Source organism: Brachyistius frenatus, unplaced genomic scaffold, assembly GCF_029030835.1.
Source record: "Brachyistius frenatus isolate BFR_SWC_R1_liver_20210118 unplaced genomic scaffold, ASM2903083v1 Contig_48, whole genome shotgun sequence".
Lineage (NCBI taxonomy): Eukaryota > Metazoa > Chordata > Actinopteri > Embiotocidae > Brachyistius > Brachyistius frenatus.
This window is the reverse complement of record NW_027210647.1, coordinates 2782501-2796786: the sequence shown is the minus strand read 5'-3', so window position 1 is coordinate 2796786 and position 14286 is coordinate 2782501. Positions and strand designations below refer to the sequence as shown.

The window sequence follows — 14286 nt, the reverse complement described above, 5'->3', positions numbered from 1 at the left end:
AAAGGCATACAGACTTAGTTTTAACACATAAAGTCTACTGTAAATTCAAGGTAAAAATAAAAGGGATTGTGTTAGTTGTGAAAATCAGTAGCGTATACTAAATAAAATGTGCAAATAAAAACACAGGTAGGATGTGTCAGATGGATAATGAGGCACATGTTGTATTTTATTCTCATTAAACTTATCTAGCTACACCTTCTGAATGTTATTGCTATACACTGTTATAATTGTGTTTTAAGAGAGCCAGTCCTATGTGGTTAAAACTTTTTCTTTAAGAAAGCACAAGTTACTCAGGTGAACTTATGACACGCAATTTCATTTTCTTGAATTTCCTTCTGCTCTTTCTTTTTAATTTCTGTCTTGTCATTGAAGAAAGGGACAGCTTCTTTTTCTCGCTTGGTAGAACTGTTTGGATCTGTGAAGACCTCCACTACACTTTTAAGACTCCTTAATTTATTGTGACTACATTAGAAAATTATGCAGATATGATATGACTTTAAATACCAAATGTTTGCAGGGTTTTGTAGTTTGAGACACTGGTCCTTTAAAGACAAACTTTTTAGGATCTGTCTCAGTTGTCTTACTGTTTTTAAAAAAAAAATTTATTCCATATTTCTGTGATTTTTACCTTTTTATAAAGTTCACAAATTTGGTGGCGTGCATTAAAACAAAATGTAGTTAGAAAGACGAAGCAGCCTTTACGGAATCAATGTTATATTCTTCTTGTAGTTTTGTATAAATAAGAACGTTAATATACTGCTCAGCTGTGGTCTATAAACTGGACTCATGAGAGGGGAGTACTCAGTGTGCCATGGTTTGTTTGCCAGTACATGGCTGTGTGTCAGCTCTGTTTGCTCTGCCTGTCCTCTGTGCAGCGGCCCTCAGTATCTGTCTGTCTTTTTACATCACTCCTACCTCAACACCTGGCTTTTGTCAATTCTCAGCTATGTTTCCTCCTCAGAGTTTATGCAGCGCACATGTCTGTCAGCCCTGCGGTTTCATGCTGCACTGTCTGTCTGTCCAACCCCACAACTTCCTGTCAGGATTGTGGGAAAGCCCTTTACGAGAAATCATTCTCTCTCAGCCTCTCTTTATTAAACTCTACTTCTTTTGTAAACCTGTTGACAGAAAGTTTGCCCGTGTGGTTATTTTCATTTCAGTGACAGATATCTGTTTCTTCTGTTGTTTTTTTCCCCTTCAATTTATTTCTAGTGTTAAAATGCCCCCTTGTGGTGATGTATAGCTACTGCACCACACTGTTTTTTTTTTCTTGAGTCTTAAAACAAAGTAACCCAGAGATATAGCTCTTCATGTTTAAAAAAAAAAAAAAAAAAAATCATCTCTTGCATCTAGATCTTGTGTATACTGTATTTAATTTTTATATCCCCTTGTACTTATTTTTGACATTTGCTTTACATTGCAGATTCTCAGAGTGGCAATACCAGGCATTATATCCTATGAATTGGGTAAGTTATTTTGCAACAATGTTTATATTGAAGGGCATTACATATATCCTTTACCATATATACAAACCACAACCCTGCTCAGTGTGTTCCTCACTATTTATAGGCTTCTCACTCACTCCCTTCTCTTTTTCCTCTTCTCCAAGACCGAACCCGTCCAGATCTGTTCACAGAAGACACCCAAAGGCGTTTTGCTCAGGATGTTCAGAATCTGCAGGTTGCTGAAGTGGCCAAACAGTTGGAGGATTTTAGGTGAGATTCTCCCTTGATACACTATATTAAAAAGTCTTGCACACAGTCCTTATTTTACTCCAAACGTTTAAGTTATTAATCTACAATAAACATCTTAAAGCATTATCACAACACTGAGCTTTGGGATTAATGCTTTACATATGCTTAAAGCTTGGATCAATTAGGTATGGTGTAGTATAGTATGATATTTTGTATGCTGTATACTCTGTTCATTAACCAAGAGCCAAGGTGAGGATTCTCTATTCATCCCAGCTCTACTAAAAAGGAATCTCTTTCCTGTGATTGTTTCTGAAGTTCAATAGATGTTCAGTCAAATCAGTTTACCTACAAGCAAGCTGAAAGGTCAACAATGGCAAAATGCCAAATTCACTTTTTTTTATGTATTTGAGAGGAAATCAGAATGTCAAACCAAGCAGTGTAAAACGTGCAATAACAAAAGTTTTCTTGACATTTAGTTGAAATGAACCTCTCAGTTCTTTTGTGCACATTAAGCCAAAATTACTACAAACCATTTTGTAAAGCAATTCATTAGTTTTCAGATGGATTTCCTTGCTTCAAGGCAGCCTTTGGTTTAAGTCAGTGATTAAAAAAAATTAAAAGAAAAGATTTGAAACTTGCATTTGAGGGGTAATTTATCCCAAGGGAAGCTATTTTTGAATGTTGATATTTCACACATAACCACCATTTTTTTTGGTGTAAATTGAACATTAAAAGGCTTTGCTTACCATAATGGTTTATGTTACTAAATCTCATCCAACCCACATTGAAAACCTTACACTCATAAAGACAACAGTTCACTGGGTCCAAAAAAAAAAAAATCCCAAATGTAGGTTTAAACAATTTATAACATTTTTGTATTTATCGAACCTACATCGACCAAGTGACAATTACTCAAGACTTAACTAGGCCTCCTTACAGTTAAAGTCAAATTAATTTGCCTTCGCCGGAGGGATTTTAGTGTGAACACATGTTAGGGTGACCAGCACAATTGTCTTGATTCCCAGTGTCTTTTTCAACAGTGCTTTATTCTTGTGACATTGATGCTTATGTTTGTTCTTTAACCTGAACAACAACCTTCAGGAGGGCTGTCTTAGATTTAGATGCACTGAAAACAAACTGATCTGAGATGTTAGCTTCAGATCAAACTAAGAAGACAAAAAACAAACATGGACATCATACAGAATACTATGAGAAATCAGGTGTCTCTCAAATTTTAAAGGTTGCTGTTCAGCACTGGCCACTGAATATCCAATGTTTTAGTCATGGCAATGCACTGAGCAGCCCTACATTTATACCTGCCTACATGAGGTGTCCTAACACAGAACTGAGAAAACGTAGAGCTACATACTATATAAGTATTATAGTATTTTTGACACGCTTGTCAAACACCTTCCTCCTCCTTCTTTGTCATGCACAGGCAAAAGAGGATGATGGGCATGACACCTAATGAAACTGAGCTGAAAGACGTGGAGAGCCACTATCCCACCGACCGCATACCGATGGAGATGAAGGAGAAGTCTGTAGCTGAGAACCTGCTGGAGAAGATGTCCGAGACACAGTGAGTTTTTCTTTCTGCTCATTAGGAATTATTTTGGGCATCCAGGCTTTGAGATTGAAAGTCATTTTCTCCATAGACATGCAGTTGGAGCACAGCTTTTAGCTTGGATGGCCTCAAAACTTTCACTTGAGTTATGAGTTTAAAATATGAGCAAGTCATTTAGATAATGCAAACACTCCTTAATGAAACTGTGAGAGATGCATAAGCCTGTATACAGGGAACATGTCAGGAAGAGAGGTCACATACTCTCCCAGAGAGCATTTTGATATGAGGAATAATCAGCTCGGTCTTAAAATTCTATATTCACGAAGTGCAATTGTCTCACATAAGGCAATAACAATGTAGTGAGGGTATATAGTAATTGGACAATGGGGAAGATATTTAAGTCTCTTGTCTATTATCTGCAGCTCTTCCCTTGAAGAAGATAACCAGTCTGTCAATCTGTTTCCTCTTGTGTTTTCGCTGTACTTTCTTTAAAGCTATAGTCATTTATTATGTATGTATATATATATATTTATTTATTTATAGTCAACATCAGCTATGCATATATTCAATTCAAGACAAAGCACAGAGAGAGATACATTGGGTTATGGAGAAAATCAAGCGCACTCTACTAGAGAGATGGCAAGTGAAGCATGATTGAAACAGAACACAACGGAGCAAGAAGGAAATGAGGAGGCAGAGAGGAAAAGATGGAGTCAGCAGTGCCACGCTGGCAGGAAGGCTCTCCCCTGGCATTTTGCCAACTGGTAGGAGGGGTGGTGGTGGTGGTGGGTGTTGGAGGGGATAACACAGAGGAAGAGAGAATGGGAGAGAAAGGGCCAGAGGGTTATCAATGCTGGATAGCTCCTGCCCTGGACATGGTTAAAGAAAGAAAGCAAGAGATCTAGGGGAAAGTTAATCTATCCTTGACCCCGTGACTGACTACAATGTGTTATCCTCTACAAGAACTGAGTCAGACAGAGAGAGAGAGGAGGCCAGGGAGAGGGCAGAAGACTGTCTAATTTCATCTTGTCAGGAGAGAGGGAAAAAAAAAAAATGAACAACAGAAATGAAAAGAAGATGCACTCACAAGCAGCACTGCGGATATATGTCAGTGGAGAAGACACAAAAAGCCTGCAAAACAGTCTGTATCAAAGACATGATAATTCAGCTTTTGACTCACTCAGTTACCATCACACAGCTTCATCTCTGTCTCCATTGCACAAACGATTCATTGAGCTTCACACCATTCATTACTCCTGACAATCATCTCTATTCTTTTCACTCTTAAATTCTCCCACACTCTTGCAGTCACTCACCCCTCCACACACACACACACACACACACACACACACACACACACACACACACACACACACACACACACACACACACACACACACACACACACACACACACACACACACACACACACACACACACCTCCTTCCTCTCTTGACCACAACACAGTGACCTGCCTCATTTGTTTCTCATTGGTCTCTGATGATGCAAACAAGGCAACCACACCATTTGATTGGATTATGCAGGGGAATCCCGGGGAAACCCCTCCCATCCTTTATGGTCAACTCAAACCATGAGTATCCAATTTCCACAGTCTTGCCTGCATATTGCATCAGACACAACATTTGGAACATTTCTGACTTGGATTCCCTTTGCAGACAAGCCTACCAGAGAAACAGAGCACATCATTTCAGACAGTCTGGAGACAATAGCTAGACTTACTTGCAGATCTTTAAGTGTGAAAGTTGAGTTTTAAATTGTCAGAGCAGGCAGAAGTGCAGCTTTTGATGCATCTTTCAGGTTTTTGAAATTTTTTCTTCTTTTTTGGGGGGACATTTTTAGAATATGATCAATAGCTTCAGCTCTGAACACACAAACACAATAGTCAGCTTTGAGTTGGATCAAGAAAAGCTTAGTCACTTCAGATTCCACCGGCCCAAAACAGAGTTAATAATAAGTCGAAGAAGAGAACGAAAAAATGCTACTTAAAAAGAAGAGGTGAGCCTGTTGCTGCACAGGGAGTAACATTGTGTGTTGCTGTTTTTTCCCTCTGTAACATCATTGACACCTGTCGCTTTCCTTACAGCCCTACCGTTGTCTCAGATGAGGAAAAATGGTGAGTCACATTGTTTTAATAAAAGTTTCAAATATTTGCATTGTGCTGTTTTTGATCTCTGCATGCCTTTTCTGTACCTGGGTGTGGTCAAAGCACAAGATTTTTGCATATGTGCTTAAGTGCACCAAATGCACATTAAAGTATGTCCTTCAGCGGTTTCTCTAAAGAAAACTGTGTTAACCAAATATGTCTTTTAAAAAAAAATCTTTTCACTTCTTAAATTTTTTTTTTTTATGGATTATAAATTCTTTTTTTAATTAATATTTTGTCACTAAATTTGACTGAAAGAAATTATTAAATCCTGTCATGCATGCCTTAGTTTCTTTTCTCCTGTGACTTCTCATCCTCTGCAGTTAAAGTTTGTGTTGTATTCATTGTATTCAGACAGCATGCTCAGTAAAACTGTGCCGCCTTGAAATGCTGACAAACACTTTTGTCATTTGCACATCCCCAGAGTCTCCTCCCTCTCCAAACTCTTCTTATTTCTTCTCAACTCCTCCGTTGTGTTTTTCTGTTATATTGTTTCTCTCCTTCTCACTCTTTTCAGCTCCTCCTCTTCATGCTCCACCTCTGGACGATTTCAACTCTCCACCTTCTCCTTCCCCTTCCTCCATCAGTCATCCTCTTTTTTTCTGCCTCATTCTCTTCTCTCATTTGCATTATTCATTTTTTGCAAGTCCCTCAGTATTACCATTGGTGTCACCAGAGACTCTGCAAACACACTGCTGTAGCATTTCTTTACACATCTTTGCAGCCTTAAATGTGAAATATATGAAGGACAGATGCATCTATAAAAATAAAGATAAAAAATTGCCCAAGCATTGCTGTGCATTTAGTTAAAGTTTAATTTGTTACAATAGAAAAATGATTGCAATACAGAGCAATAAGTAGTAATTATTAACCAAAAATAGAAATATATATTATCAACTGACACATGTTTTCACCTTCTTCTCTAGTCAATCCATATTTTCCGCAGTGGCCTTCTACATGAAGCACCTTGGGGTTAAAACCAGGGCAGTTGATAGTAAGAAGTCCAGAGGAGGCTTCTTCAGGAGTAAACTGGTAAAGGTAAAGTGCCATCATTATATGTAGAAGGACAACATCATTATCCTGTTAGTGAAACCAAATACAACAATAAATCTGCAGGCAGACAGTTCAGCAAATGCACTGAACTGTCTTCATTGAAACTTTTGTCAAGTAGAAAATATATATTTGCAGCTTTTAGATCTGACATAAATTTCACCATCTTTCTTTTTTATCATTCCAGAATAAAAAGGATGAATCCACAAAGCCAAAGCCCAGAGGGGTGTTTCCTAGCATCCCAAGCTGGATTGGAGGCAACAGTATGTATTTTTTTTGTGTGTGTGTCTTAGCAAATATCCCATGTGAACCCTATAACATTATGCTTTTTGTATCTTAGTATTTGAATCCCTAATTATATATATGATATACAGAATATGTTATAATTGTGTGTTAAATTGAAATTTCAAAGAACTATTGACATTCATAAGTGGCCTGGATATGAGAACCTGTTGTCCTGCCCTTCTTTCCTGTTACAGCTGAGGTCAAACCTAAAACGGAGACTGAAGGTACTCATCGTTCAGAGTCCCCCTCCCCTGTTATCTGTAGAATGGTCACATCCCTACTAATCAACCCATCAGCATGTCTGCATGTCCCAAATCAATGTTGGGGAGCATGTGGGCGGGGCATTCTCTAGTTGATTTTGTGTTTCAGGGGGGTTGTTTGAAGAATTAGTTGTTGTGTATAGTTTGTAGTCACCAGAAAACTTTGCCTTTTCATCTTATTTGAAGGATTGTGGATGTTCCCTTGTACCAAACTAATCCTAGTATTTACTGCACAGGCCCTGATTGCACCATACTCGTCCTGTCTGTTTGTCTGTCTCACAAACTCTCTGTCCCCCTTCCTTTTTTTTTTTTTTTTTTTTTACTGACTGAGGTGCTTTTGGGTCATGTTAATCAGCATCTGTTTTAGATCAAGTTCAGCTTTGTTAAAAGTTGTCATACCCTTCCCCCTCTTCAGCGGAAAAGGAGAAAGTGTCTCTGGATCGTAAAGGCCCTGCTCTTGGCAGAGGCTCCCTGACCGACCCTGCAGTCCCTTCTCTGGCCAGCAGAAAGTCTGGTTCCAGCGGAAGCCCCGCCCCGGTGCCGGGGTTAGAGATCACTGATGGGTCAGGCAACAACATCAGCATCGCCAACAGCCCAGAGTCTTTACACAACGATGGTAATTCTACTGACTGACTTGGACATTGATGTCTGGTCACTAGTGTCTCCGTGAGCGAAATACTAATGTCAGCTTGCTAACCGTGCTAAAATGCTGATGTTTACTATTACAGTTTAGACTTGGACTTTATTAATCTCACAGTGGGGAAATTTAGTCATCACAGCAGCATAGAAACACAAAAAGGTGCACACAAAATGAAAATATGTACAAATACGTACATATAAAATAAGATGGATAAAAATTATTATTTTAAGACAAAAAATAAGAGCAATGAATAAATAAATACACACTTGTTAGCCTGCTAATATTTGCGAAATAAGATTTATATTTGATGCTAGATAAGAAGTCAGGAGTCCCCAAACGTATTAAAATAATCACATGAACATCTGTAACAGTTTTCATAGCAAGCCATCCAATTGTTGTAGCAACATTTCTTTTTGAGACTCAAGAAGATCACCAATTTCAGTCGGATTAATCCACTGGAGACCATGAGTATATGTAAAAAATTTCATACCATCCATTTAATAGGATTTTATTATTTTGTATTCATAATTGAATGTCATTTTGAACAATCAATTATTGATTTCTGAATGATTTGTGTATTTATTACTCACAATTGAAGATTAAAAGAGTCTATGATTTAAGAGTCCAACCAATCGCTATTCAACTATAAACCGTTCATAAGCATGTCATATATATGTATTTTGTCATATATAGATGCCCTTGTATTCTATCAGCCTTTGAAGTGATTTGAATTGTTAAGTGATATTAAGAATTCTTGTGTATTTGATAAAGTCTTTTAGTCTTTGCTCTTGCTCAGAAAAAAAAAATTGCTAAATTTGATTTTCTAACCCTTTAGGTGTCTCAAGCAATCGCTCAGAGCCTCTGACAATGTCAGATGGGGTGGATGTGTCCACTGCCCCGATGGGAGGTGGGCAGATAGTTGGGGAGCCCATCTCCCCGAGTGACACCCCCACAGAGGAGACCTTAGAGAAAGACAGGTGAGAAGGATGAAGGTGGTAATAAAAAATGAATCATTTATAGAGTGAGATTATACCTGCAGTGCAGTGACTCTCAATAAGAGAGTATAAGCATTTACATGATTAGCGATTGTAATCAGATTATAATTAGACTGTATGGGAGGTGTAAAGAGCATGGACGAGGGGGAGAGGGGGAAGCGAGATGTGTCTGAATTGCTCAGGCTGAGGGAGCCTGGTAAAACTCCCCCAGCAGTCTGTCCCTGCTGTGTGCCAGCTTTTGTCATGCTGCCCGTTGCTCGCTAGCTAACAGAGCCTGCAGTTGTGAGAAGAACCCTCACCAGGTGAACTCGGACCCAGTCCTTTGCCTCCCCTTTCCCTCATACCCGTCCTCTCGTCTTCTCCTTCACAGTGGAACTTGTTCTCTCTTCCTAACATCATTCTTTCTCCTTTGTATTTTTGTTTGTTTGTACTGTTTTGCATCTTCAGAGCTTCATTGCAGTTTTTTTTTTTAATCCAGGCATCATCAGTACAATTCAGTCTTGTTTTTTTGTTGGATTTTGGTACATGTTGGCGGTAAGCTGGTGTTTTCCTCCAGACTAAGACATTCGGAATTGGTGCAGTTTCTTTTAAGCCACAGCCTTCTGCGCAGTAAACAGGTTTGATGGTAATATTTGTCTCAACTTTAAAGCTAAAAAAAAATGCGAACCATAGCAGCTTTGTCTACAACTAGGTTGTCATGTGTTATACAGTCGAAAGTAACTAATATATGTAGGTCCTTTCAGCTGCTCATTCCATGTGCTTTCCAACGTGTCTGCATCTGTTGTGGTCAGGGCCCGTCCTTCGTCCTGCTTGTCTCCACAGTATGTGCGGTTACATGTTGTGCCAGGTGCTTTTTTGGCATGCTACTCCAACAGTGGTTTAAACATCTGGTTAGGATTTAATGTTTGGGGTGTGCATGTTATGTTTGATTCTCTGGCTGAAAATAGTTGCATAAAGGCGAGTTTGTAACAATGTGGTGTCCCGTGTTTTTACAGACGGAAGACAAGGTGGGTGTCAGCGCCTTGACAGAGTCACGGACATGCTACAGGCCTTATTCTAATACGCATATTGCACTTACACAAACACAGACACTCACAACCATTCACATATTGAGCCTTGTGCTCCTCTGCCGATAGACAACTCAAAGATGGCTAAGTATTTTTTTTAATCTGCTTGTGAAGGAATGAGAATTTAGCTTGATTGTTGAGATGACGTGGATTATTCTTAGTTGATGTTTTATGCACGTTGTGTGAAACTGGAGAACTGTCGAGACAAAAGACTGTTAACATGACCTCCTTGAAAACTTCAGTACAGTATTGTACACAATGTAGAAGCAATGCATGGCTCCTTCTTAACATGTAGATTGGCATTCAGGTGCTGCCATTTCTACAGTGCATGAAACATACTCTATGTTTCATTGTCTAACCAATGTATGCATGTCACATGTCATACATATTTATTTGTCACTCATTTCTCTCTTTATCCATCTTTTCTTAATGCTATTTCTCCTTTTTGAACAACTATCTCTTGTTTAAATCCTCTTCTGACTTAACTCATCCATCATCCTCTTTACCCTCATAATTATCTCAAATTTCTGTCCTTGCTGACTCCATACCTACCCTCTAATTTATTTTCCCTTCTAACATGTTTCCTGTTATTTTCATTGTCTTTTGGCATCCCAACTTTTTATTCTTCTGCCTCTACACATTTGTTTCCATCTTTATTATTCCTGCTTCTTTTTTCCATTCTTTCTACCTGTCTTTATTCTGCCTCTGTCTTTTCTCATCCTCCCCCCATCCTCAACCACTTTCCCCCCCTCCCCCCTTCAGTAGGAAAGTGGCACGCAGCGAGAGTGCCCGCGTGGACCGGCACTCGTCTCGGCGTCGTGGCTCCTCTCGGGCCAAACAGTCTCGCTCCCGTAGTGATGTGGACCTCCAGCCACCTTCTACCAACACAACACCTGCCCCGCTCACCCCCCAGCACCTCCATCCGTAAGATGGGCAAACCCCCTCCTAATGCCTCTCTGACTGGAGAGGTGCACAGCTGGGACAGACAAGATGTCAAATACTGACGGATGAAGTAGAATCAGTGCTGCAGTCCTGTAATAGTAATCAGGAAGCAATTAAACAAAATAATAGATAATATTGATGGCCAGCTTGCCTCATTCAGAATTATTAGAAGGATCGCTCTAGAGGTGTATTTAAATTGATCTTCTGATAAGGGAGTGGTAATTCATGTGGATGAGTGCAAATGATTTTTAAAAGGCACATATTCTTCACCTCCTGTAAAATGAATCAGTCAGGCTGACGGTTTTATTGACAATAGACTGTCAGATTAATCTGGTTCTCATAGTTCATCTGTGCTGTGACGGACAGGGAGTGAGTAACAGCTAAACAGCCCTTTCATTTCCAGTGAGAGGTCAGACACGCAGCTCTTTAGGGGAATGATTATTGAGTCAGGTTAATATTGATTATCTGGTCAACATGAAGTGCCAGCCCCTTATTAAATGTTAGCTTACTTGAAGTCTGCAGAATGTAAATCCTGACAACATGGCCAGTTGTCAGTGTGTCAGTACCTAGAGGGGAAGGTCTTGAAAAACAGTCAAGGATCATGTGTAGGCTAAGAGAAGTCACCTTTAGAATTTTTTTTTTTTCTCTGTCATTCATAAAAAATTCATCACGTGATTTTGTGCCTTCAGAATTTATAATTAGTGTTATACCTAAAGCTTTTTTTCAGTTTGGTTTAACCTAAACCATGACCTGCTTATGATTGTAAACTGTCAATAGCTAGTTGGCATGCTGATTTAGGAAAGCAGTATTAATCTCTACATGCAATCACTGCCCAACATTAATGTCAGATTCTACTTGATATTATCGTTAAGCTACAAGGATCACAACATGACATTGATAGATAGCTCATCAGCTAGATATTCTGTTGAGCTTTTTAACATCCTTAAATTAATCTAATGTTAAGATGTCCCTGGTGTACGTTTAAGAAGACAAGCAGCTGCTCACAGCTACTGTTTCACGGCTAACAGCCTCCACTCCTTCTGCCAGACTATGTATCACATTACTTGATACGTGGTTTCAGTTGCAGTAACCATTCTGAGCTACTGCCGCTCCATTCATTCCTCAGTGCCGACGGACCAGTTTTAGCTCCTGAAGGGCCTGGCCACTCCCCCATCAGTCCCTCCCCACAGCTGGAGGAGATGGAGCCACGCCTTCTGGAGTTTGAGCAGGACCCCCCTAACTGGAGGGAGCAGGCCTCTCCTGACGCTCTGTCCAGCCTCAGCAAGAAGGAGACCAAGAGGCAGGAAGTCATCAATGGTGAGAAGAGGCGAGAGGAAGCAACACATGATGAGAAGAGAATGGATGTTTTGGAAAATCTTCTCAACATCACTCGTACTGTGCCCACTCTCTCCCCTCTCAGAGTTGTTTGCTACAGAGCACGCCCATGTGCGAATGCTTAGCGTCCTTCAGATGGTCTTCTCCAAGCCGTTGGAGAGAGAGGAGCTCCTGACCACCAATGAGCTGGCTACCATCTTCCCCAACCTCGATGAGATCATTGACATGCACTGTGAGTGCTGCTGCAAAAAGGCCTTTCTGACTTGTGTTTGTGTCCTGAATATAGCAGCCTACCTTCACACAACAAGCAAACCATTACGCAGTGAATAGTATCTGAACTTAATACTCATTAGGGGAAACTGTAACTGTGTGTACAACCTGTAATTTCATCATCAGTGATTATTGTACATTTTTTAAATGTATGGGCAGCAGACAGAGTATTTTAAATTCTCACCCTCTTTAAATACTGCTATCAGTACTACTGGTATTATCTCTGATCTTCTACATCTGTTTGAGATGGGACAGTGTAAAGGAGACGGAGATGCTCAGTGTATACTGAAAGTTAATGGTGTGTTTGTCTCTGCCTCTGAATCTCAGATAACTTCTACGAGAACCTGAAGAAACTGCGTTTGGATGACAGCTTCATAGTGAAATCCATCAGCACCACAGTGTTCAACCGAGTGAGTCATCATTATCTCTCTCTAAATCTCATCATTCAATGTTTCTATTTACTCTCAGTACCTCTGTTGCTTTCAGGAACAGTTGAACATAATTTGGTGGTTTCACAAATGATGAAAGCCACCTGTGAGAGTAAAATATTGACTACAGTAGCACCTCTATTATATTAGTCATCGGTGTTTACTCTCTACACTTTCCAGTTGTTTTTCAGTTTGTCCGTCTCTTTATTTCTCTCATGCTTTACTCCTAGCCAGCACAACACGGTGTCTGACTGTAACGTTGTGTGTGTGTGTGTGTGTGTGTGTGTGTGTGTGTGTGTGTGTGTGTGTGTGTGTGTGTGTGTGTGTGTGTGTGTGTGTGTGTGTGTGTGTGTGTGTGTGTGTTGTTTCAGTTTGGGGGCACAGAAGGCGAGTGGTTCCAGAAATTGACAGCCCGGTTCTGCAGTCATCTGTCGTGGGCCCTGGACCAGATCAAGAGCAAGCAGAGGAGAGAGCCACGCTTCAACTCCTTCATATTGGTACGACGTGCACACAGACGGACTCAAAAATAAGTTCTTAAGGGTTTTAACAGAGTGACATACATGGATGCACTCACAGATGCAAGGCCATGCAAGAGCTCACAGAAGTGGCTTCACTCGGACTCTGTATGTGTGTATTAATCCCAGGAGGCAGAGAGTAAGCCCCAGTGCCGCAGGCTGCAGCTCAAGGACATCATTCCTATAGAGATGCAGAGACTCACCAAGTATCCACTGCTGCTGGAGAATATTGCCAAAAGCACAGGTGAGTGGGGTCGTATGTGGGTCACACCCTTGTTTGTGTATCAATACACAACCTATGGTATACCAACACAAAAAAATAACCAGATTTTAACAAGTCAATGAGAATTGTTCCCCTTTAACTCGATGTCAGGTGTTTATTACAAGGCTGATACATTGACTTGTAAATATTGATGCATATATATTTGTATTCCTTAATGACATATTTTTAGGTAAAAAAAAAAAATCAGATTTACTCTTTGTGCCAACATGTAGGATGCAACATGCATATAAACCATTTGATCAATCAGTTACTCTCTGCCCTAGAGTGTTTTTAGTACATTCCTGATTTATGGCTTTTGTTCGTCTTCTGCTGGGAAAGCTGTATTTTCCTCAATTCTTTATTGTCCGTCTCTCCACAGAGGACCCGACAGAGAAGGAGAGGATCCAGCAGAGTGCAGAGTGCTGCAGAAAGATCCTCAACCACGTCAATGAGGAGGTCAAAATGATGGAGAACTTGTTGGTGAGAAACGTGCAATCCACCCCTCAGCAAACTGTTGTGTAGAAATTGAGCCCCAATTGGAGTCGAGTAAATTCATTTTAAGACTTCTGAAGGCCTCTGCTTGTTAGACTAATTCTGATTCAGTGCTATGCTGTTAGACAGAGGACAGTCTGAACCCCCTAATTGCGCTCTCTGCTCGCAGACTCTGAAGGACTACCAGCGTAGATTGGACACATCAGGGCTCAAACCCATTAATGAGCTTTATACCGAATATAAGGTAAGTTTATGAAAGTTAGCCATTTACAGATGTTTTTGTTGTTATATTTTTCATTATTCCCTCCTCTGTCTTTTCTAGA

The 14286-nt window shown here is 40.0% G+C and overlaps 1 protein-coding gene across 4 annotated transcripts in view; it reads left to right on the top strand.

Moving 5' to 3' along the window:
- The window catches only part of arhgef1 (Rho guanine nucleotide exchange factor (GEF) 1), a 42588-nt gene that overhangs the window by 19103 nt on the left and 9199 nt on the right, over positions 1 to 14286 (top strand). For 2 of the 4 annotated variants that reach the window (XM_069703902.1, XM_069703901.1), the window contains exons 5-22: positions 1424 to 1466; positions 1610 to 1715; positions 3133 to 3273; positions 5363 to 5392; positions 6349 to 6460; positions 6660 to 6735; positions 6952 to 6981; positions 7433 to 7633; positions 8493 to 8634; positions 10482 to 10643; positions 11788 to 11978; positions 12082 to 12228; positions 12594 to 12676; positions 13066 to 13191; positions 13339 to 13453; positions 13851 to 13951; positions 14133 to 14207; position 14286. The exon at position 14286 is cut by the window's right edge and continues 75 nt beyond it. In XM_069703902.1, the coding sequence (XP_069560003.1) occupies positions 1424 to 1466; positions 1610 to 1715; positions 3133 to 3273; positions 5363 to 5392; positions 6349 to 6460; positions 6660 to 6735; positions 6952 to 6981; positions 7433 to 7633; positions 8493 to 8634; positions 10482 to 10643; positions 11788 to 11978; positions 12082 to 12228; positions 12594 to 12676; positions 13066 to 13191; positions 13339 to 13453; positions 13851 to 13951; positions 14133 to 14207; position 14286 (1882 nt within the window). Of the gene's footprint in view, positions 1 to 1423; positions 1467 to 1609; positions 1716 to 3132; positions 3274 to 4939; positions 5275 to 5362; positions 5393 to 6348; positions 6461 to 6659; positions 6736 to 6951; positions 6982 to 7432; positions 7634 to 8492; positions 8635 to 10481; positions 10644 to 11787; positions 11979 to 12081; positions 12229 to 12593; positions 12677 to 13065; positions 13192 to 13338; positions 13454 to 13850; positions 13952 to 14132; positions 14208 to 14285 lie in introns of those variants that run through there. The other 2 variants (XM_069703903.1, XM_069703904.1) reach the window with 2 other exon arrangements.